Here is a 25,077-nt window from a genome sequence, read left to right on the forward strand (position 1 = left end):
CAATAAGAGGCTAAAAACACAAATATTCAGTCGTTATATCGGCCGTTTTAACTCTTGGAAATCTTCATCAAACATCAGAACCAACACCGGAGTCATGCCAAAGTCTTTTTATTTCATTACCAGGCAAAACATTTGATCTTTATACAATAACATTTCTAGAAATGAAACATTCAGAGACAAAGTTAAACCGTCAGATGGAAACAAAACAAAATAAAACAAAACAAAACAAAAAGAAATACTCCGATGGAAAGAAAATAAACCGACAGATCGAGTGACTTAAATATAAAACAATATTTTCCATTTCTCCATTGCACTTCAGCTTCATAAATACACCTGGTTCAGGCCGGTCTGTCTCCGCTGCTGCAGCTGCTCTACATTCAGTCCTTTAACGTCCTGGTCACCACACAAACCAAGACGTTGCAGCTCCGCTACGACAGAGGCTGCGTTCAACTACCAGAAATCAGTCGATCGATTGATTAGTGACGGGGAAACGACTTGGTGATGGATAATTACTGAACAAATACGACTCATTGAATGCTGTTTTCCTGTTTCAAATCAATTTTAGATCAATATATTTGGGTTTTAAGGTGGTTTATTATCAGAACACGTCGCCTTTGGCTCTGGAGACGCTTTAAAGGAATAAGTTTAACATTTTGGCAAATTGGCCCATTGCCATAATCCCTTCTATAGTCATAGCAGTAGGTTTGTTACCTTTAATTGTCGGTGCAAGCTGTTTTTAGAACGGTGGAGCAGAGCCGTGAGCTGCTCAGAGCTACGCTACGGAGGCTCATGGGATTTCTTGGTTTCCCTCATCAAACTCATCAAATACACAATCCAACAACTCCACAACGCTCTGGTGGACAAGTTGTGACCTGCACATTCACCACGCTATGAGATAATAACACAACGTTACCACACAGAGTTGTTTTAGAGGGAAATACAGAGACTGCTTGATGAAAAACTGTCCCTGAAGGCAACACGCACCAGCGGTTTTGCATGAATTTCCCTCTAAAACAACTCTGTGTGGTAACGTTGTGTTATTATCTCATAGCGTGGTGAATGTGCAGGTCACAACTTGTCCACCAGAGCGTTGTGGAGTTGTTGGATTGTGTATTTGATGAGTTTGATGAAGGAAAAACCAAGAAATCCCATAATGAGCATCCGTAGCGTAGCTCTGAGCAGCTCACGGCTCTGCTCCGCCGTTCTAAAAACAGCTTGCACCGACAATTAAAGGTAACGAACCTACTGCTATGACTATAGGGATTATGGCAATGGGCCAATTTGCCAAAATGTTGAACTATCGCTTTAACAAACAAGAGATGATGTGTCAAACTTATACTGTTAGGGTAAGATACTCAGATAGTTGATGATCTAGATTCTAGTATCTGGCAAAAAACAATCAACCACTAATCAATTGATCGACTGAAGGTTTCAGCTGTTGAACGCAGCTCCGACCGTCCTCACACACAGAAACAGGAATCCTCCTTTATGCACATTGTTGAGACTCAAACCCATGAGGAAACAAGACAGATGTACAGTATGTTACACAGTATAAACAGAATGGCCCGCCACGTCTTCTGCCCAACATATATACATATATATGTATGTATGTATATATATGTAGCACTTTATCTAAAATAAAAAACAATACAAACATGTCCATAGAATCTCGATGGCAGAATGCTAGTAGATAGTAAAATAGATCCGATCGGTTACGAGACGACGACAGTTTCCGTTGATCCTGCGACAGTTTTTTTTCGGCCGCGGGAACGTTTTCATCTCTTCACAGAGCGGATACATGGGAGTATCAAAGTGCTGCTTGCTTGATTGTGATTTCCTCCTCACCCTCCCCTCCTCCCTCTCCTCCCTCTCCTCCTCCCTCCACCACTTCCTGTCTTGTCCGTGTGTCACGAGGTCGATTTCCCCGTTCCCTTGTTCCCGCCCAAATATATTCCTCCCCATGTGATCAATGAATTCACCTCTGACCAAAAAAAGTTAAAATAAAAACAAAGAAAACATCCGGTGCTACAGTTTTTTGCTCAGTTTTGCTCAGAACGATGATAGAAACAACGAGAATCATCATCATCGTCATGGTTTTTCTTTTTTTTTCTTTTTTTTTCATGAGTTATGATAAATATTGTGCAGCAGGAGAAGAAGGTGTGTTTGTTTTCTCATACAAAAGACAAGAATATTCACTATTCATCAGACTTTCCTCCATCTGAGAGGACGGGAGCGCCTCCCAGCTTTTTTTTTGTTACTTTTTTAAATTTTTCTTTCTTCTTTTGAAAAAAGGTCAAGAGAAGCTTGTTTTGTAAAGAGAAGATCCACCCGAGTGAGTCCAGGTTCAACTATACAAGGTCTGGTTCCTTTCAGCTCTCAGTCCTGTAGTGTTAACTCGGAGAACAAGCAGGGATGGAGAGGACGGAGGAGGACGGAGGAGGACGGAGAAGGAGGACGCGGTGGTGGCGGCGGCTCTCACGCATTTCGCTTTTTTAATTTCGTCGTTAAAGTTTCGTATTTTGTCCAGCTCCAGTCTTGGTCCTTTAAAAAAAAAAGGAGGAGGAGGAGGGGGGGGGACAAATCAGAAAGTTAAAACAAAAAAAAGGATTAAAAAGAAAAGTGAAAGGCGACAAAATGTACAATGACGTCGTCATCACCAGGAAGTGACACATCATGCATGAGTGTTTTAAACAAACTTCCTCTAATGTTGTGATGAGAATAAAGAGCGAGATTAAATAACTAAAATAAACGAGACGTGAGAATGAGAGAATAAACACTTCAGAGACATGAGTGAGTTTTGTAGAGACACAAATCACAAGTTGTGTGTCTTATCTTTACAGAAAAGTCGATAAAACTTAAGTGCAGAAACATAACTCTGACTCTAAACACTATAAACATTAATGTGTTGTCTGATCAGCTCTCTGATAAACATCCACATGTTTGTTAACGACTGTGATAAATCACTGGGTCATGTGACGCTGGGAAAACAAACTTTTAACGTTTTTAACTCAAAAAGGAAAAAACATGGAACTCATATTTCCAAATGTTTTACAGAAATTTAGTTAAAAAATATTTTACTGCTGATGCTCCACTTCACATTTTCTCTGTGTTTGTTTCTTCTGTCTCATGATCTGAATAATAAAACACTGAATTCCTGCTGTGAATTTGTGTTTTTGTCCCTTTCTTTGCTTTTTAGATATTAGATATTAGTTCATTTATTATAATAATAATAATAAAAAAAACTAAATAATTAAAGGGATAGTTCAACATTTTTGGCAAATTGGCCCATTGCCATAATCCCTATAGTCATAGCAGTAGGTTCGTTACCTTTAATTGTCGGTGCAAGCTGTTTTGAGAATGGCGGAGCAGAGCTGTGAGCTGTTCAGAGCTACACTACGGAGGCTCATGGGATTTTTTGGTTTCCCTCATCAAACTCATCAAATACACAACTGCAAAATGCGTTAATGTTACCAGACAGAGTTGTTTTAGAGGTAAATGCAGAGACTGCTTGCCGAAAAACTGTCCCTGAAGGCAACAGAGGTTTTGCATGAATTTCCCTCTAAAACAACTCTGTGTGGTAACGTTGTGTTATTATCTCATAGCGTGGTGAATGTGCAGCTCACAACTTGTCCACCAGAGCGTTGTGGAGTTGTTGGATTGTGTATTTGATGAGTTTGATGAGGGAAACCAAGAAATCCCATAATGAGCCTCCGTAGCGTAGCTCTGAGCAGCTCACGGCTCTGCTCCACCGTTCTAAAAACAACTTGCACCGACAATTAAAGGTAACAAACCTACTGCTATGACTATAGGGATTATGGCAATGGGCCAGATTGCCAAAAATGTTGAACTATCCCTTTAAGTTAAACTGATAATTGGTCAACTTGTACTGTACAGACACGGCCGAGGGTCAGTGAACTCACCACGATGCTCTTGGCCTGGTCGTCGGCCGCCTCCTGCATCAGGCTGGTCAGCTGACTGAGGTACTTCTGGTTCTCCTGCAGCAGACGAGGCGCCGCGTCACTGTAACACACACACACACACACGCACACACACACACACACACACACACACACACACACACACACACACACACACACAGACACACACACACACACACGGCCCATTAGAGAGCAGCAGCTGATCACATGACGACGCTGCTGTACGACGTATGGAGCCTAGAGGAGGACGACGACGCTGCTCTGACCTACTAGACTGTGACACATGTGACTGTTTGATGCGTCGGTTGCCGAGCAGCGTTCACAGCGTTCGCCACGGTGACGACGAGGTCAGAGGACGTTCACGCCGCTCGTCAGCTCCATGTTACATACAACAAACAAGATTAACACCAACTAATATAAACGACACGTGACAGTGAAGCCTCGAGCTGCTGATGAAACGTTCAAGTCATTTATTAAAGTGAGAAATTTGCTCCTGGTGTTTTTTTCATCTATGACCCAGATATCGAAGCTCTGAATGTGAAGTGAGGTTGTTCTTTCACATTTTTACCCTCTGAGTATGAGATAAAAAAAATATAAATAAATACAAGAAAAAGAGTCAATTTTCTTTCACAAACTTTGAGAATGAAGTCATTATATTTTAACCTGTTGTTTTACAGGAGGGAAGTTGTTAAATGAGGCGTTTTGTGAGGTTGTTCTTCAGTACAGGAGGTTTCACAAACAAGGAGATACTTCATCTTTTTGACGCATCAGCAACACGTTGTCGTCAGTATCAGGACTTTGAAAAGATGTAACGCAAGAAAATGCATCGATTGTGTGTTGCACTCTCGCTTGTTTCGTTTAGACTACTAACTACTTCTGTTTTAAGTAGAACAGCCATGAGTCATATCCACTTCCTGCTACAATAATAACTTTTTTCTTGTAAATTTTATGACTTCATTCTCATAAAATTGCCACTTTTTTCCTGTAAAGTTGCTTGTGTGTTTTTATTGTACAGCACTTTGGACAACTTGGCTTGTATTTTTAAATGTGCTATATAAATAAATATGTATTGTATTGTATTGTAACTTTTTTCCCACATAAATTTGTCACTTTATTCTTGCAAAACTATGACTTTATTCTCGAAGTCTGTTAAAAAAAAGAATGTTTTCTCAATGTGGCCCTAATACTCCATTGTAAATAATATATAAAATTGGAAAAATGAAATAATAAAATTGGAAAAATGAAAATAAAACCGACCCCTGTCCTTTCAGGGCCTCTGTTCTGTTCTGTTTTGTTCTGTGAGACGTGTGTTAGTTACCTGTCGTTGGGCCCGGGTAGGGAGGTGAGGGGGTGCGGGGAGCTGACGGGCTGAGCCGACTGAGACCACTGAGACACCTGCAGCAGGTTGGACGACTCTGGACTCGCTGCGATGGAGCTACGAGACGAGTTCTGGGCCTGAAGGAGGGAGAGACAGGGAGGAGGAGAACAGCTGTTTTATAACTGAATGTTTCCTGATATGATAATAAAGTGAGTTTATCTGGGTTGTGGACGGTCAAATTAAGAAATGAGAAATAAAAACTCACACATGCGATCTTGAGCAGATGCCAGAACTCTCTCTGTCTCTTGATCTGCATCTGCATCACTGTGTTGTCTGCGTCCTTGATGCTCTCCAGAGTTTTCTCAATCCGAGGGAACAAGTCGATGATCTTCTGTTTGCTGATCAGGATTTTACTGTCGGGGGGAAACGAGACGGATCAGACCGGATCAGAGTCTTTAAAGGGATAGTTCAACATTTTGGCAAATTGGCCCATTGCCATAATCCCTATAGTCATAGCAGTAGGTTCGTTACCTTTTATTGTTGGTGCAAGCTGTTTTTAGAACGGCGGAGCAGAGCCGTGAGCTGCTCAGAGCTACACTACGGAGGCTCGTGGGATTTCTTGGTTTCCCTCATCAAACTCATCAAATACACAATCCAACAACTCCACAACGCTCTGGTGGACAAGTTGTGACCTGCACATTCACCACACTATGAGATAATAACACAACGTTACCACACAGAGTTGTTTTAGAGGGAAATTCATGCAAAACCGCTGATGCACGTTGCCTTCAGGGACAGTTTTTCATCAAGCAGTCTCTGTATTTCCCTCTAAAACAACTCTGTGTGGTAACGTTGTGTTATTATCTCATAGCGTGGTGAATGTGCAGGTCACAACTTGTCCACCAGAGCGTTGTGGAGTTATTTGATGAGTTTGATGAGGGAAACCAAGAAATCCCATGAGCCTCCGTAACGTAGCTTTGAGCAGCTCACGGCTCTGCTCCACCGTTCTAAAAATAGCTTGCATCGACAAATAAAGGTAACGAACCTACTGCTATGACTATAGGGATTATGGTAATAAGCAAATTTGCCAAAATGTTGAACTATCCCTTTAAGCTGCAGCTATGATATGATACAGATATGATAGATAGAATGATGAAATAAAATGACCCTGAACGCCTCACCTGAGGTGTGTGTACAGGTCTTTGAGGACCTTGTCCTGGTTCTGGACCGTCTGGATGATGGCCTTCACCATCTCTGAGCTGTCGCTGCTCACGTCGGGTTCAGGGACTGAGAGGGAAAGATGAAGGTTTATTGATCCTCTATAGATGAAACTCAACACCCACAGGAAACAAGAACAGAACCAGAATCTAGAATAACTTGGATAAATGAGAAAAACTACAATAAATACAGTTTAGGAGATCACTCACTTTTACACTTCATCTTCAGCTGCTTGTAGAGCTCGATCGCCTTCTCTTCTCTGAAACAGAATCAGATTCAAACATTAATCTCTGACTTCTAATAAACCAGGTCAAACTTATAAATCCCCACTCTGAAACAGAAACATCCTCAGACATTAACGTAGCAGCTGCGAGGTCGTTTGTCTCGATGTGATTGACAGGTGACCGGTTCAGTAGCGGCGCCGATAAATAATCGTTTTTCAAAGACGCATCGAGATTCTTGAAGGGACGATTCTGAATCAATGCAGTTATGTCACAATCGATTTTTAAATTCAAATAATTCATTCAAGTTTGAAGATGTTGTTCACAGACAGAGAGACGCTGTGATTTATTTTAAAGCAGAACGCCAAGATTTATGTTTTGTTTTTGAGAAATTAACAAGTGCACCTTTAAGTCGCCTGTAGGCCTTTTCTTTTTCTTTGTGTGTTCAGACTCCAGGGAAGCTGCTGTTTTATAGAAATGCATTTAAATGATATTTTCTATTTAATTTTATGTAAATAAAAAGTTACCATATTACGACGGAGTATTAGGGCCACATTGAGAAAAAAAAAAAAAAAACACAGACTTCAAGAATAAAGTCATACATTTACGAGAATAAAGTCGTAAATTTACAACTTTATTAATAATTTATTACTTTATTCTCGAAGTCTGTGTTGTTTTTTTTTCTCAATGTGGCTCTAATACTCTGTCGTACCATATTTATCTGACTATCTATGTTAATTAATGAAAAAGGCCATGTTTCATTGAGATGCATCGTATCGTAGATAGACACCACCACCACCACTGTCCGGTGTCAGGTGGGATTGGCTCCTCCCCCCCGTGACCTCACACCTATCAGTGACAGAAACGATGGCTGGATGGTAAATGAAACCCCCAAACGAGGCGTTTCAGGAAAACACGAGACCATAAGCTTCATGTGCAGAAAACGCCCTGTCTCTGAATTCAACTGAATTCAACATGTTCTTCCTCCCACTGACAGATGCTTCTAATCAAAACCTCATGAGCACAGCGCCGAGGTGGAGGGGGGGGGGGGATCCCAGCGTCGACGATCTGTGGTGTGGTGTCGGGTCATGTTGCGTTCAGGTCGGGTCGTTCAAAAAAAAAAAAACATTCACATCAGACACCATTTTGAAGTTGGAGACGTTGGGAATTTGTGACGGTGTCGATGAAGGAGAAAAAACGAACGGAGGGCAGTGAACGCACCACAGGCAAGAATGTAAAAAATCTACTTTAACGCACAAACATTCAGCTGGTTTGTTTGTGTGTCTGTTTATGTTTGGTTTCTGTTTCGCAACAGAAGAAGCTGACTTAGTTTTAGTTTGATCGTTAGTGTTTGGAGTTAAACCACCAGACAACATCGTCCTCTGTCCTGGACACAAACATCTGGACATGAAAACAACACAAGAGCAGATGTTGTACAGATGTTTTTAAGTCTTTTTGTTTATATATACTGTATAAACTTGTTGTATGGACTCACAGCTGCTCCATCTTGTCTCCTTGGCGCCGGGCGTACGGGCTCCTCTGCAGCTCCACGATCTCCGAGTGCAGCGCCATGATCTCATCGTCCAGGTGACTCACCTCCGCCACCTGCAGGACGCAGCAGGTAACCACGACAACAACAATCAGTACGTTGACATGACACATGAGAAAACTAAATTATTGCCTTAATCCGACTATAACTGGACGACTGAGTGCATGTAAACGAGTTCTCCAACTCCGATTGAAGGGATAGTTCAACATTTTGGCAAATTGGCCCATTGCTATAATAATCCCTATAGTCATAGCAGTAGGTTCGTTACCTTTAATTGTCGGTGCAAGCTATTTTTAGAACGGTGGAGCAGAGCCGTGAGCTGCTCAGAGCTACGCTACGGAGGCTCATGGGATTTCTTGGTTTCCCTCATCAAAATCATCAAATAAACAATCCAACAACTCCACAACGCTCTGGTGGACAAGTTGTGAGCTGCACATTCACCACGCTATGAGATAATAACACAACGTTACCACACAGAGTTGTTTTAGAGGGAAATACAGAGACTGCTTGAAGAAAAACTGTCCCTGAAGGCAACACGCATCAGAGGTTTTGCATGAATTTCCCTCTAAAACAACTCTGTCTGGTAACGTTGTGTTATTATCTCATAGCGTGGTGAATGTGCAGGTCACAACTTGTCCACCAGAGCGTTGTGGAGTTGTTGGATTGTGTATTTGATGAGTTTGATGAGGGAAACCAAGAAATCCCATGAGCCTCCGTAGCGTAGCTCTGAGCAGCTCACGGCTCTCCGCCGTTCTAAAAATAGCTTGCACCGACAATGCAGCTCGCCAAAATGTTGAGGTGTGTGTTGATGTTTTGTTTTGTTACCTGTGCGAACGCAGCCGCCCGCTCCTCGTTCTCCTGCCAGGCCTTCAGCATCTTCTCTGAGGCTTTGGAGAGAAAAAAAACAAAAAACAACAACAGATAAACACAAAAACATCTGGTTGAGCTCAGTCTCAGTGATATTAAAACATTCTCTGATTATTATTATTAGATGTAGAAGAATAAAGACTGACAGATGCCGTAGTGCATCTGGTCGCTGTACTTCTCCAGGTCGTACTGGATGCTGCTCTTGAAGAAGTCGAGTTTGGCCTTGAGCTGCTGCGAGAAGCCGAACATGCTGTTTTTACACCTGGTCAGGTTGGTGTTGTAGCGCAGGAGGCTCAACCTGCAGGAGGAGGGAGGAGTTATGTTCATTATTTATCACATTGTTCAATCAAATGTGCAATAAATGTGTACAGGAAGAGTTTAGAAACGTTTCTGTGTGTGATTGTTGCATTTACTGTATTTATTCTGTGTGTTTCTGTGTTTTTAAATGTTTTAACTCACTTTATTGTTGCTGGAAGTGTTTTTACTCAGATTTTACTTTCTATCTTATACATTTTACATACCTTTATTCAGATAATATGACAATAAAGCATCTTGAATCTATTTATTCAGCTCCTCAGGAGAAATAAAGACCATCTTGAACGTTTAAATACCATAAATTCTCAAATAAAAGTCTGACACGGCTTATATTTCATTTAGAGCAAATCTTATGCTCAGCAATGATAGAAAATCCTCTCAATTTGTTTTATTCTTACTGTAAGTGAGAGCAGCATTCATTTCAAAGTTTAAACTTCGGGTCCAGGTCCAGTACAGGAGACCGGAGTCTGTTTGAGGCTCGGTTTTTAGTTGAGAATTTATAATAAAATGAACCAACAGCGACATCTAGTGTCTTAATTAATTATTCTTTCTGTTCTCTCCTAAGTCACCTGAACTTCTGCAGCTGAACTAAACCAAACCTCATGATTTCTGGGTCGTGTGACTCACATGGCCGCTCTCTGTCCCTGGAACAGCCGGCTGTAATCCTCCTTCAGGCCACAGATGTAGCTCACAGCTTCGCCCCAGACCTTCTTCAGCGCCACGAGGGGCAGCTGGGTCTTGGCCTCTTGGACTGAGAAGGAAAAACAAGAAGAAATCCACTGACATATAATGTATGGATTCAAGAAATATGGGATGTTTACCAGATGGAGCAAATCACATTTACATTCAGGCTTCAAAAACCTGTCATAGCTTTGTTAATACAGTGAGTCTGTGGCCTTGGACACATTCACAACACGTCTTCTGAGGGAATATGTCCAGAGTGGATTTATTTTAATTTCATTTTCTTCTCCTTCTCTAAATTTGTGTAATATCATTTTCTATTTCTTATTATTTTATCTTATCATACATATATTTTAAAATCTATAGTTACATATTTATCAGGGCTGTGAGAACCAACTTCCCGAACGATTTCCCTTCTTGAAGTTTTATATTGAGTTGGTAAAACTTATGTGTGTTGCACATGTTACATAATATAACAGATTTGGTTGGTGAGCTGGTATACTGCAGGTGTAGCTATACAGTATAATGAGCTAAAGAAACATTAAAAATTGAATATTTAACATAAGAAGCATCATTGTTTATACTGTTTTCTAACACAATTGTTGATTTAAGTGTAAAGATTCAGTGTTTCCCACAGGTTTGCACGGAGAGTGGCGGGCCACCAGGAATAAATGAATGTATGGGAAACACTGAGATTATTTGCAGCTGCAAAAAGGGAAAAAAATTGAAAGAAAGGAAATGTACACGTCATGTTGCGAAAAAAAAATGACTAAAAATTAAGTTAAAGAAAAGAAAAGCAGCAAGAAAGACCCTGACAACATGTGGAGGAGTGAGATTAAACAACACTATTCATTAGTTTTGTATGTTTGCAGGCGACGCTCCAGCTCTAAACAGAGTTCACATCCTGCTGCTGATAAAACCAACTCACCGATGGTGTTGACTTTGTCGGGCAGCTGTCGGGCGCTGAAGGGACCCGAGTACTTGGTGATGCTCTTGTCGAACAGGTAGACGATGTAGCTGTCCCAGCCTCTCTGCACAGAGGAGGAGGAAACACACATCACACACACTGAGACACACTGAGACACACACACACACACGGTGAGTGAGTGATTGTGGAGTGAATCATCAACACCTGGAGACGCAGCTTTTATCTGCAACGTCTCTGTGTTTGTTAAAGTTCCCGTGTGAGACGAGAAGATGAGACGTTGTCGAGGCGACGACGAGGCAACTTAACAAAAGGCTCCTCGGGACTTTAACTCAATTCAAATACTTCCATGACTTCACTGTCATGTAATTTACTATCTACACTATGTACTTACTTCCCTAATGTGAAGTTCGACAGCCTTTTCCATCGCTGCCCCCTCCCTCTCCCAAACCCATCCTTATCTGCACTCACCTCCCAACATTCAAATCAAGACCATGCTCAAAACTCACCTTTTTAAATGAGCTTTTAATATATAATTGTGTGTGTTTTATATTGTTTATTACTGTTTTTAAATTGTATTCCACTCTGACTTCACTCTATTTTATGATTTTTTAAGTGAAAAGTGTCTTTGAGCGTTTGTAAAAGTGCTTACAAGTAAAATTTATAACCATTATTATTTAGTGTTGTCTCAAATTGAATACTGTCGTTGCAGGAACTAACAATGGCAACGGTTGCTGAAGTTTTTCTTTTTTTTCGCTATTATCGCCCGTCAACACATCTACCGGCTTGTTTTGTTTTTTTCTTTTTTTTTGCTTGTGTGCGCCACCTGTTCAATGCGAGGTGGAGATCACGCTGCCACCGCATCAGTCAGCTCCTCTCACTGGCAGAAGTAGTCATCCCGGTCAAAGTGGTCACTGCAGACCCTGTGGTCGGCACGGCGCAGTGCATCGACAGGAGTGTTAGCATCCATTTGTAGCAGCTAGCCCTAACTTGTGAAAGCTGCGCAAAGAGTAGCCCAACATTTTGTTGCCACAATTTGGAAATTCTCTGGTCGTCTCTCTTCACCTCAGTCAGGTAACAGTATTCCCCACCGGTGTTTTGCCGCAAGTTATCGCGAGATTCCAGAACGAGATTTAGCGTAGTGAGATTTGGACACAGATCACAACAAACAGCGACCTCCAGCTAAAGGTAGAGACTATTACTATACGTTAATTTCTCCTTTCTAGTATGTTGTCGGACACTCAGTGTAACTATCTGAGCCTGTCGGTGTGAAAAAAATGCCCGTTTATAGGGCGAACTTTGACGGGAGCCACTTGCCCCGTGGAAGAGCGTTAGCTGGGCTGCAGGCTGCCTGCCCGGCTCAATACTGCAGCGACTTCAATAAAAGTATTATCCATCACTCACATATACAGAAAAACATAGGAAAACAGGGCCCAGGTTGAAAAAAAACGAAGTTTCCCTTTAAGTAAGAAAGTGTTCAGTCTGAGTCTTAAACTACTGGACGACCACTGTAAGTTGCAGGTTTCTATCTCCTCCTGGTTCTGGACTGAACCCCGACCCGGTCCTCCAACATCCTGTAGCTACGTACCACTCCGTCCAGGACGCACTGCGCCGCCGCCTTCCTGGGGTCCAGCGAGACGCCGGTCTCCTGCAGCAGCTCCTGGTTCACCACCTCGATCCGCGTCTCCGCCTCGATCCGCTTCTGCAGACTGTGGAGACTCTCGTCCGGGGTCAGCTGGAAGGAGTGGACCTGAGCCGTGGTCATGTTCAGGATGTGGACCACCTGGAAGAGGAGGAGGAGGGAGGAGGAGGAGGAGGAGGAGGAGGAGGAGGAGGAGGAGGAGGAGGAGGAGGAGGAGGAAGGTTTTAGGCTGAACATCTGGAACAGACTGTGATCAGTCAGAACATGGAAACCTGAATTTCTTCCTTCAACCACACACAGAAAACTGATTGTTTTATGTATAAAAATCATTTTTCTTTCTTTTTCAGAGCTCAGGTCAAGATAAACAGCAAAAACACTAAACACAGAGCGTTGACCTTTGATGATCCCAGAGCTTTTTTCTGTACTCTGTATACATGTTTATCTGTTCTTTCATTTGCTGTTCTAAAAAACAAAAAGAGGGCATTATGTCCTAACTGCACACATTTCTATATGGATATACTGTACATTATACTCTTGGATGTATATGATTGTATTATGTAACAATATTACAGTGTGCTCTAATAAAAATATTTGAAAGAGATGATCCCAGAGCTTTCAGTCAGAAAGAAGAAGAAAACTATTCTCCAAACAGACTGACACTGAAGAAACGGTAATACAGCTCAACGAGAGGTGGACGGTAGAAGATTTATGTGTTTAAAGGTTTAAAGTTGCAAATTTACGAGATGATTTCTGACATGAAAACTCAAATTTGCAAAAGAAAAAAGTAGAACATGTGTGTGTGTTTTTTTTTCTAGTCTACACTTTGCAAGGTTGGACACATGTGGCTTGTTTTGCTTTACACCTGCAGTGGAGAAGGAAATACTGATCACACGGTTCCCACACTTTTCTTCTAATCATTTTCCAGGACATTTTCAGCTGCTACAGTCTGACAGACATGTTGTTACACTGTGCACTAACACATCCCCTGTCCCATTCTTTTTGACAGTTGTACCTTATTTTGTACATTATTTTCTATGTTTATTCTCTTCTCAGCTCCAGAAGTCTGATTTAAAGTTGTGCAGTCTATGACTCTAACTCATCTCTGAAATAATCCCTCTGGAAAGGAAATGCTCGGTGCGGTCTGAAAAAGTCCAACAGAGCTCTGGTAGCTGATGTTTCTTTATTCCTGCTGTGTGTGGTGAATTAATGATCATAAGTTATTAAGTTACTGCAGACTGGGAACAAGAGGAAACAACATGATGTCCATGACAAACAGCATCATTTTGAAGAATAAACAAAAGCATATTTAGATTTTTTAGATATTTTCCAAGACATTTGACTTGTTTTCTCATGTTCTATGTGTTTTCCATGACTGACTCAACCATCTTCCAGGTTTTCCAGGACGTGTGGGAACCCTGAATTAATTTAGCCAAGAATTAAAAAATGATTTTGTTGCTTGAGCTCTTAGAAAAACACAGATTTGTTTAGTTTGTCTCTTGTCTTATTGTGACTCTAAATTTGAATGTCTGAGCTTTTAACTCAGTCACCTCCCTCCTCTCCTCTCTATTAGCTCATCCCGTTACCCTGCAGTGGCCCTAACAGGTTGCCGTAGGTGTCAAACTGGTGCTGGCAGCAGAGCAGAGCGGTGTTGACTCAGACTCGGTCTCACCTTCATGCTGAGGATCTGCTCCAGCACCTCGAAGCACAGCGGCTTCTTGGAGTCGGAGTTCACTTTGCCTCCTCTCTGGACCGGGTCCCACTTCAGCATCAGCTGCAGCAGCGCCTCCATCGGCTCCAGCAGAGTCCTGGAACAGGGTATATACAGGAATCTTGAAGTTAGTTTTAATACCTTTTTAAGACTTTTTCAAGACCTTCTCAATATTTTTCAACACCTCACCGCCACTTCAATCTGTAACCATTTACATCAGTGACACTTTTAACTGAACAGTTCTAGTTTATGATAAAGACTATAGACCACTATGATACAACAGAATTCAAAATAGGCTAGGATAATAAATAAAAGGCAAAGTTTATAATTAAAAAAAATTTAAAAAAAAACATTGCTCCACTCTCAAAAAACCAAAACAACAATCTTATTTTCTTTTTCATGTACTGGTTCATCTTTGGTTTTTAATAAAATGAATAAATTCACACACTTTCACAATGATTTTTAGGACTCAAACTCTTGGACAGCTAATTCAGAAAAAATACCTTCAAAATTTAAGACTTTATAAAGTCATGAAAAGACTTTTTAAGACTTTTTAAGGGTCTTAATTTTCCCAAAATTGATTTATCACCTTTTAATACTTTTCAAGACCCCGCGGATACCCTGTGGAAAACACGACCGTACTTTAACACATCACAGAGGTCTCTCATCCTCATCCTCATCCTCATCTGTGTGTGAGAGTGTGTGTGAGTGTGAATTTCAGGAGTCACGTGGTTCAGACCTGCTGAGGTTGTTGGGGTAGGGGAGGTGTGTGGAGAAGCGGACTTCTCCGTTCAGATCCTCCACCGCCATGATGTCTTTAGGACCTTTGTTCCTCACCTTACTGGCCCTGTGGATCAAACACACGGCTGTCAGTCAATCAATCAATCAATCAATCAATCAATCAATCAATCAATCAATCAATCAATCAATCAATCAATCAATCAATCAATCAATCAATCAATCAATCAATCAATCAATCAATCAATCAGACCACCTACCCCCATTGGACAAAATTTTGAAGCAAACACCAGAAATAGACAAATATTTGTTCTGAGACTGAAGAACGTTACTTTTTTAGTCAATGCACGTTCAAATTAGGGCCAATGGCGTGAATTTTTTTGAATATTGTAGAGAAATTTCAGAAAAAAAAAAGTTAAATATTTTCTAGAAAAATGTGTTAAAATTTCTCAAAAAATTCTAGAAAAAGTGTTAAAATTACAAGAAAAAAGTTTATAAACGACATACTAATGAGTATTCATGCGTTGCAAATGATGAATTCAGTATTTAATGCTTAACTAATGCTGAATAGTGTGTACTTTTATTATTATATTATTATAAAGTGTTATATAAATATTCATTTAACTCAAACACACATACTGTACCTAGAAATAGTGAAACCAGAGGAACTCACCACTGCACCGGCTGCAGGTTGTGCAGGAACGGACGAAAGCCGCAGCTGCATTCGAAGATCATGGTGCCGAAGCTCCAGTAGTCGACGGTGACCGTGTACGGCTTGTTCTCAAAGAGCTCGGGAGCCTGCAGGGAGGAGGAGGAGGAGGAGGAGGAGGAGGAGGAGTCAACACACTGTGCTGCATTTATTAATATTATTCACTTCACATTCAGACCTGTCAAGCGATGACATCATTTCCTGCTGGGAGAAGCTTCATTAACGTTTCTACAAAGGCAGCCAGAAGATTAAAGGATTTAGTAAAAGTAAATAATATTTAATGCACATCTGATGTTGGACATGTCTTTTATTTTGAAAAATAACTTATATTGAAAGGCACGAGACACGTGAACACATGCAGTTGTAATTCTCCTCCTCAGTTTCTTGTTATTTGCTCTGAATGCAAAGATATCAGTTTCTTATTAATGTGGCCTGAATGCAGTGAAAATACCTTGTTTTGTGGGTCTTTATTTTGTGCAATTTGATACTTATTCACTTTTGTGAATATGCTCTGAATGCAGAGATGCATTAGAAGTCAAATATATCATTTTGTTGGTCTCCATTTTGTGCAGTTTGATATTTTTTAATTCACTTCCGTACATGCAGTTGTCATGGTCCTCCTCAGTTTCATTCATGTGCTCTGAAATGCACTTTGCTCAATTAAGAGCAAAATGAGTTTTTAAAGGTTTTAAAAAAAAAGATTTGGTTTGAATTCTATAAAAGTGGGTCGCGACTTAATGACCATGGGAAGATGTGGAGCCCAGAGTGAGACTAGTTGAGAACCCCTGGTATAGAAGAAGCTCGATGACGTGAATCCGGCTGCATGTGAGGAACAAGAGCAGAATGAAGTGAATTAGAGGTGAAGATCTCACCAGGTACTGCAGCGTGCCGACGAAGGAGGTGCAGAGACTCCCCTGGTCCAGGTCTTTGGCGTAGCCCAGGTCGATGATCTTATGGACCAGCTGCAGAGGAAGAGGAAGAGGAAGATGAAGAAAACAAGACATAAACGTGAAGATGATGATGAAGTTGAAGAGGAGGAGGAGGAGGAGGAAGAAGGAGGAGGAGGTGGAGGGAAGAAGGAGGGAGAAGAGGAGGAAGAGGAGGAAGAGGAGGAAGAGGTGGAGGGAAGAAGGAGGGAGAAGAGGAGGAAGAGGAGGAAGAGGAGGAGGAGGTGGAGGGAAGAAGGAGGGAGAAGGAGGAGGAAGAGGAGGAGGAGGAAGAAGAAGAGGAAGGAGAAGAGGAGGAGGAGGAGGAGGGGGGAGGAAGAAGAGGAAGAGGAGGAGGAGGGAGAAGAAGGAGGAAGAGGAGGGAAGACGAGGAGGAGGGAGGAGAAGAAGAGGGAGAAGAAGGAAGAAGAGGGAGGAAGAGGAGGGAGAAGGAGGAAGAGGAGGAAGAAGGAAGAAGAGGAGGAGGAAGGAGAAGAGGAAGAGGAAGAGGAGGAGGAGGAAGAGGAAGGAGAAGAAGAGGAGGTGGAGGGAGGAAGAAGAGGAGGAGGAAGGAGAAGGAGGAAGAAGAGGAGGAAGGAGGAAGAGGAGGAGGAGGAGGAGGAGGGAGAAAGAGGATGAAGAAGAAGAGGAGGAAGAGGGAGAAAGAGGAGGAGGAGGGAGAGGAGGGAGGAAGAGGGAGGAAGAAGAGGAAGGAAGAGGAGGAGGAGGAAGAAGAAGGAGGAAGAGGAGGAGGAGGAAGAAGAAGGAGGAAGTGGAGAAGAAGGAGGAAGAGGAGGAGGAGGAAGAAGAAGGAGGAAGTGGAGAAGAAGGAGGAAGAGGAGGAGGAAGAGGAGGGAGGAAGAAGAGGAGGAGGAGGAGAAGAGGAGGAGGGAGAGGAAGAAGAGGAAGAGGGAGGGAGAAGAAGGAGGAGGAGGAAGAGGAGGAGGAAAGAGAAGAGGTGGAAGAAGAAGAGGAGGAGGGAGGAAGGAGAAGAAGGAGGAAGAGGAGGAGGAGGAAGAAGAAGAGGAGGAAGAGGGAGGAAGAGGAGTAAGAAGAAGAGGAGGAAGAGGAGGAGGGAGAGGAGGAGGGAGGAAGAGGAGGAGGAGTAAGAGGAAGAGGGAGGAAGAGGAGGAGGAGGGAGAAGAAGGAGGAAGTGGAGAAGAAGGAGGAAGAAGAGGAGGAAGAGGGAGAAGGAGGAGAAAGAGGAAGGAAGAGGGGGAGGAAGGAGAAGAGGAGTAGGAGGGGGAGGAAGAGGAAGAGGAGGAGGAGGAGGAGGAGGAGGAAGAAAAAGGAGGGAGGAGAAGATCAGAAGGAGGAAGAGGAAGAGGAGGAAGAAGAAGAGGAGGAGGAAGAAGGAGGAAGAGAAGGAGGGAAGCGGAGCGACAGATGTTTCACCTTCCCGTTGATGTTCTGCAGAACGATGTTTTCAGGTTTCAGGTCTCGGTGGATGATCTTGTTCTCGTGCAGATACTGGATCCCAGAGCCTGGAGCAGGAGACAGGGAGGTTAACACACACACACACACACACACACACACACACACACACACACACACACACACACACACACACACACACACACACACACACACACACACACACACACACACACACACACACACACACACACACACACACACACACACACACACACACACACACACACACACACACACACACACACACACACAAACACACAGACACACAGACACACACACACAGAGGAGAGGACACGGTGGACGTACCGACGTCGTTGAGTAGCGACAGCACCTCGCTCTCCTTCAGACCGCAGCAGTTCTCTGGTTTACTCAGCATCTGGAAAACAAACACAACTCAGTCTCACCTGCAGCTGCAGATCTACACAAGTTTTAGAGTGAAATTCATGCAAAACCTCTGATGTGCGTTGCCTTCAGGGACAGTTTTTCATCATCAGTCTCTGTATTTCCCTCTAAAACAACTCTGTCTGGTAACGTTGTGTTATTATCTCATAGCGTGGTGAATGTGCAGGTCACAACTTGTCCACCAGAGCGTTGTGGAGTTGTTGGATTGTGTATTTGATGAGTTTGATGAGGGAAACCAAAAAATCCCATAATGAGCCTCCGTAGCGTAGCTCTGAGCAGCTCACGGCTCTGCTCCGCCTTTCTAAAAAATAGCTTGCACCGACAATTAAAGGTAACGAACCTACTGCTATGACTATAGGGGTTATGGCAATGGGCCAATTTGCCAAAATGTTGAACTATCCCTTTAAGATGTGTTTATGTAGATTTGGTCAGAAAAAGCGGGACTACTGTGTTTGTCATCAAAAACTCGGTCCACATGGTGACACGTTTATGGTCTGTTGACCGACGAGAACAAACACGAGGACGTTCAGCTGTGTGTGTGTGTGTGTGTGTGTGTGTGTGTGTGTGTGTGTGTGTGTGTGTGTGTGTGTGTGTGTGTGCGCGCGCGTGTGTGTGTGTGTGTGTGTGTGTGTGTGTGCTCACCTTCCTCAGGTCTCCTCTGGAGCAGTACTCCATGGCGAGCAGAGGAAGATCGTTCAAGGCGATGTGCTTCATCTCCTCCGGGACGTCCCGAGCCGTCACAACGTTTATGTGGTTTAATCTGAGAGAGAAAGAGAAAGAGGTTTTAACCAGAGTTGTGTGTTTAATCATCAACATCACTGATTATTAAAGTCAGAGTGAAATCAAACCGACTCCAAAATAAAGTTACAAACTTTTTCATGATCTGGATTTCTCTGCTCCATCTGTCCTTGTTTCGGGCCGTGAGCTCCAGACGACACATCTTCACCGCCAGCTTCTCATTCGTTTCCTACAAAACAAAGTTCATCATGGTCGTCCATCTTTTGTTTTGTCGTGTTTTAAATTTTAAAAGCTCTGCACTTCTTTGTTGTTTGCACTATTATTGCATTGTATTATAATTGTTTTAACTATTGTAAAGCACATTGAGTTTGCCTTGTGCATGAAATGCGCTTTACAAATAAAAACTGATTGATTTATTGACAGATTTTTCGCACAATGCTCCTTCAGTGGGTTATTTGGGGTTACACCTGTTCACTAGGTCCAACTAGAGCACAATCAAAAATAATTGCTTTCTTCACAGGAGCAAACCTCAAACATTTACAAATTGGGTCAAAGATGTACTTACAATAAAACCTTTTCTTGAATATGTCAAGACAAACAACACACTGTCCTTAGAATAAGATTCATGCTCCACAGCATTATCCTATGATTGATTATAAAGTAATAATAGATTTAATCAGGGACCGCTCCTCCCTCCCCTAAAATGTGATTTTTTCTGTCTTTTTTTGTCTCTTATACTCTCTCACTTTATGTCAGTTTCTATAGCTGGTGTAAAAAAGATCTCAGATCTGCTGAAGCTGTAATGTCTGTACAGAACTGAAATAAAAACGAATATTCAGTTCATCAGCACATAAACACATGATTATTTAATAAAGAAATAAAAAAAAACTGTAAAAACAGCAGTTTGTATGTAGTTTTGGGGGGTTTTGACAGAAATGAAAAGAAGTTAGCCTTTCCTCTGATACTTTTTCCATTTAGATGAACTTAAAATATTGAAAATGTGGATGTGTAAAGGTTCAACCCCCCAGTCTCTGTCTAACCCTCTGAACTGGTTGATGCCGGCTTTTGGAGGTTTGCTCTGGATCACCGTCGTGTTGTGACGGTTCCCTCCAGAATTTGCTGATAGCGACAGGAATTAATCCTCGCTCCATTAGAGCAGCAGCGTTTCCTGCAGCTCCGCTCCGCCCACCAAACACAACATCAGCTGATAGAAGAGTCGCTGCACAGACTCAGATTAACGCACATGTGTTTGACCATTTCTCTATTATCTAAGTTCATCATTTCAATTTCATTTTATGTGTTCATTCTAATCCTGTGATTGGAAAAGAGCAGGGTGAAGAGAACTAATAACACCTGCTCCTTTCTTAACACACAAACACGCTTCATCAGATTAAATGCCATAATAATGAATCGGTTTACAGCTAAACAATATACAAATCAAAACCCATAACTAGTCTTTTTTATGACATGTTTTTTTCCTACTTTTTTTATACATCCTCTTAAATTGAAAAACATCTGTACAGCTTTTTTCCTCGACTGTTAAGAAACTCATATTTTAACACCCACCACAGAAATACACTTTTGTTTTAACGTAGTCTTTGCAATCTGCTCTGTTTGAAATTAAATTTTCTTCTGTGATTGTCGTCCTGTGTGACTGATACAAATAACTTATGCAGGTAAAACTCAACTTTTTGCTCTGTGTTTAACCAACAGTGCCTCCAATTCCCCCAACTCAGCCACGACTTGGCAAATAACCCATTAGTGTGCTCCCTGAAACCAACATTGTGAATTAATCACATTCCTCATTATTCCTCTTCGCAGCAGAAATCCTCCAGACAGGTGTGTTTCTCCTCATGGTAAAAAAACAAAACACTGCAGGTATGTTGTTGTAATGCAGACATTGTGCTGGTTACTTCCTGGGTGTCAGGTGTGCGTGTGTGTGTGTGCAGGGACACTCACATGGTGCTGGTAGAGGTAAACGTGGGCGAAGCCGCCCATCCCCAGCCTCTCTTTCAGCTCCCAGTCTCCACAGTTCTGGTTCTGCCTGAAGGGAGGTTTCTCCATCGTTGCTACTGGACCTGCAACCAGAAAACACTCAGTTACATAAGAAAGATCTGCTTTTATTATCACTATTATTATTATTAGCCTACTTGATTTATTTTGTGATTTATGCTTCATTTACTGCAGCATCTTAATATATTTGCTGTTTTTAGCTTCTCAAATCTGATAATGAATGACCTGCTTTTATTTTTATTATAATGAATAATCTGTTTATATTGTGATTTATGCTACATTTACTGCAATAAACTGAATATATTTGCTGTTTTTAGCTGCTCAAATCTGATAATGAATCACCTGTTTATTTTATTATTATGAATAATCGATTTATATTGTGGTTTAAGCTACATTTAGAATATGTATTTGCTGTTTTTAGCTGCTCAAATCTCAGTTTTTGATGTTTTACATCGTCATTCTTGACAATTTATTGATTATCTATGGATCTTAGACAAGACATTGGATATAGTATTGGTCTGGGGTAACTTACATTGCAACAGACACAAGAATCGATTAATCCAAAAATAACAATGATCAAATCATAAACAGATCACTAATGTGCAGATTTAGTTGAACGCAAACTGGGACATAACGTAGAAATAATAACGTTTACATGACAGAAACAAAGAAATGTATCAGATATTTGATTTATTGTGTTTATATTGATAAATCTGATGCGCTTCCTTAAATGTCGTCCACCTAAATAAACCTGTCAAGCTCACAGGGGACGCGGCTACATCCTGGAGCTGCTGCTAATGGCTAATCTCAGTTTACTTTCGATGTTAGCACAACAACGCTGTCAAAACCATAATAATCTCAACCGATTGGGCAAAAACATGAAGTTAAATGTGGCAAATAACACGTTAAATCATAATAAAAGTGTCACGTTACGGCGACACAAACACAAAATCGCAAAGTGTTTTCTAAATATTAGCTCCTTTTTGGGCTTTGGCTAACTGCCGAGCTGCTACGCTACAGGAAATAGCCGCAGCCCCGCAGCCAGCGGAGCTCTCTGGCTGCGGCGGCCGGGGACAGAGCGCTGTTTCCCGGCCGCTGCTTCCGCCTCAGGCCGCCGCCGCTGGTGGACCGAGTCCCGGGGAAACTTACCGGACTGTGCGACGGTGTCATGAGCCGCTGTCGGTAGAGAAATGTGTGTGTCTGTGTGAGTGTGTGTGTCGTTGTGTTGTTTTCAGGTCAGTGCAGCCTGCTGCGACGGTGTGTGTGTGTTGTGTATAAATGTGTGTGTACTTTCCTCCGTGACGTCACCAGAAACCCCGGCTGTGCTTCTTCGAAACGCGCCGCGGTGCGTTCAGGAGCACAACGCGTCACAAGATGCGGTGGTGTGTTCAAGGACGCTACAAGTGTTTATCAAAACAACTAAATTAAACTAAATGTTTGACTAGTGATTTACTGTGATTTAAACCAGATATTATCAATATCTATCTATTGTCTATTATCTTTATTTATATAAATATATTTGATGGACTTTTGTGACGTCACTATGAACAAAAATAATGAAAACAGTTCGTAGGTTGATCCCATGGATCTATAATACTGTATCCTGATCTAGAAGATGCTATTTAAGAGATTAATTGGCAGCTATTTTGATAAATAATTATCCAGCAAATATCTGTCATATATATATAAGACATTTTTTCATTATTTTCTGACACTATGATATGACTATGATTCTAAAACATAACATATTGATTATTATAGCTCCACAATATTGAGATAGCCTATAGGAGCAGGGCTCCAGACTAACTTTTTTTTATTGGAGCACAGTGGCCCCCTGACTTAAAATTTTAAGAGGAGCAGAAACTTGGAAACTTTAGCTGCCCACACTCTAAATTGAATATTCACATTTCCTTAATTATCATATTTGATGAAAATGAACTTTTCTCAATAAACTTGAATTAAAGCAGAAGTAATTGGAATGTTTGTGTTAATATACGTTATATCTTCCAACAGCAATCACTTATATAGTGTGTTTCTGAAACACAAGTCTGTCAGTCACCCTGCTCTGCTCTGAGCCGAGGAGAAAACTTTCCTTGTATCCTACAACCTTTATCCAATGAGGAGAGAGAACGGCATAAAGGGGCGGTCCTCTCTGTGTGTGCAGCCAAGGGATACGTGTGAATGTGGTGACGTAGGGACGAGGGCAGGGACTGCTAACTCCATCTGCTGACAGGAAGTTAGCCAAATATTCATAAAACATATTCATTAAGCAGCCAGATTACTCTTGTCAGTGAAATCTCTGAACCATTATTACAAAACAATAACATATTAGTGACATTTGAATAATCTAATTTGTACATTTAAATCTTTATAACAGACTTTAAAAGTCATTTTAATGGTATTTTCTTTGGAAGTGTAATGAAGTAGAAGCATGTATCTGATTAAATGCCAGCTACAATCCACACAGACACAAACCTTTCAAAACACTTTTATTTTTATCTTCTACGCCTCCCAAAGTGAGAAGCTCACAAACAACAGTTCCTTGGTGAGTTATAACAAGGCAGTGACACACGTAGCTCACTGTATGTATAGCATCAAATGAACATCGCCTTACCTGCACCAGTCTAAAAAACACTGAGATGAGACCTTCACATGTAAAAAGATTCTGTATGAGCCTCTAAAACACAGCAAACAGCATACGACAGCATTAAATACAGCCATTTCCTTCATTCACATTGATTAAAAAATAAAATAAAATAAAAAAACATGGCCATGAGCTCAAGGACAGGAAAAAAAAATGAAAATAAAAAATAAAAACACTGACCTACCTTATATATTAACCCTTCGTTTAATACTCTAACCATAATATAAATGAGAGCAGGCCATAATATCTCATCATGCTTTATTTACACGTCACATTCAGAGACGAGGCTGTGATGATGGAGGTGCACGTTCAGCATCATCATCATCATCATCATCATCATCGTGGTGTTGGTGGTTGGTGTAGTTGGTGGTGTAGGGAGGATTTGACTCGGACTGGAGCATCATCACAGAGCCGTCGCCAGGGGAAACTGGGCCGCCTGTCTCCATGCTAACCAGTGCCATGGAGATCCTGCAGCTGCTCTTTGATGTATAATAAGTGAGTGTGGTGGTGACAACACAGGGGAGGGAGGGGGGGACGGGACGTCACCAAGGTGGAAGCTCTGAAGAAACGTCTTCCTTTTAATATTTTACACCACTTCATCCACCCACAGTGAGTGAGTGAGTGAATGAGTGAGTGAGTGAGTGAGTGTGACACAGCAGGATGGAGTTATTGCACGATATATAGTTGCAGTGGATTTCTTTCTTACGCTGCAAAAGCTCAAAATCTTTCCAAGAATATTTGTCTTATTTCTTGTCAAAATGTCTCATTTCTAGTCAAAACTAATCTCTTTCCACTTAAAATAAGATTCATCACCTAAAAATTAACTTGTTTTTAGATCATTTCCACTTGTTTCAAACAAATTTTCACTTGAAATAAGTAAAAAAAATCTCCCAGTCAAAGCAAGTTTTTTGTGCTTGTAATAAGAAAGAAAAACTTGCTCCACTATCAGATTTCTCTACTTATTTCAAGTGAAAATCTGCTTGAAATAAGTAAAAAGTGTCTAAAAACAAACTACTTTTTAATGTGATGAGTCTTATTTTAAGTAGAATGAGATTTGTTTTGACTAGAAATGGTATTTTGACTAGAAA

At 41.4% G+C, this 25,077-nt stretch overlaps 1 protein-coding gene across 1 annotated transcript; it reads right to left on the reverse strand.

Moving 5' to 3' along the window:
• Window positions 1-1,203: 1,203 nt before the first annotated feature.
• On the reverse strand, window positions 1,204-22,636 carry LOC311002839 (inhibitor of nuclear factor kappa-B kinase subunit alpha-like). Its single transcript, XM_083994383.1, has 22 exons — window positions 22,495-22,636; window positions 21,292-21,410; window positions 19,467-19,561; window positions 19,237-19,354; window positions 18,499-18,568; window positions 18,151-18,239; window positions 16,702-16,791; window positions 15,794-15,918; window positions 15,122-15,229; window positions 14,344-14,479; window positions 12,621-12,815; window positions 11,036-11,138; window positions 10,054-10,177; window positions 9,258-9,409; window positions 9,070-9,131; window positions 8,191-8,300; window positions 6,684-6,733; window positions 6,438-6,543; window positions 5,522-5,669; window positions 5,257-5,393; window positions 3,921-4,020; window positions 1,204-2,541 (listed from the first exon to the last, which is right to left on the reverse strand). Exons 2-22 carry the CDS (start codon window positions 21,394-21,396, stop codon window positions 2,476-2,478), a joined length of 2,289 nt encoding a protein of 762 aa, XP_083850509.1. The 5' UTR covers window positions 21,397-21,410; window positions 22,495-22,636; the 3' UTR covers window positions 1,204-2,475.
• Window positions 22,637-25,077: the final 2,441 nt, after the last annotated feature.

The sequence above is a fragment of the Trachurus trachurus genome (assembly GCF_905171665.1).
Source record: "Trachurus trachurus genome assembly, chromosome: 19".
In the NCBI taxonomy this organism is placed as follows: Eukaryota; Metazoa; Chordata; class Actinopteri; order Carangiformes; family Carangidae; genus Trachurus; species Trachurus trachurus.

Bases quoted from the DNA above. Each gene is read 5' to 3' on its own strand.
- LOC311002839 (XM_083994383.1), bottom strand. From the start codon at position 21,396: ATGGAGAAACCTCCCTTCAGGCAGAACCAGAACTGTGGAGACTGGGAG. The intron at 16,792-18,150 runs GTGAAACATCTG...CTTCCTCTGCAG, and splicing joins TGCAGAACATCAACGGGAAG to CTGGTCCATAAGATCATCGA. The intron at 12,816-14,343 runs GTGAGACCGAGT...CTCCTCTTCCAG, and splicing joins AGCAGATCCTCAGCATGAAG to GTGGTCCACATCCTGAACAT.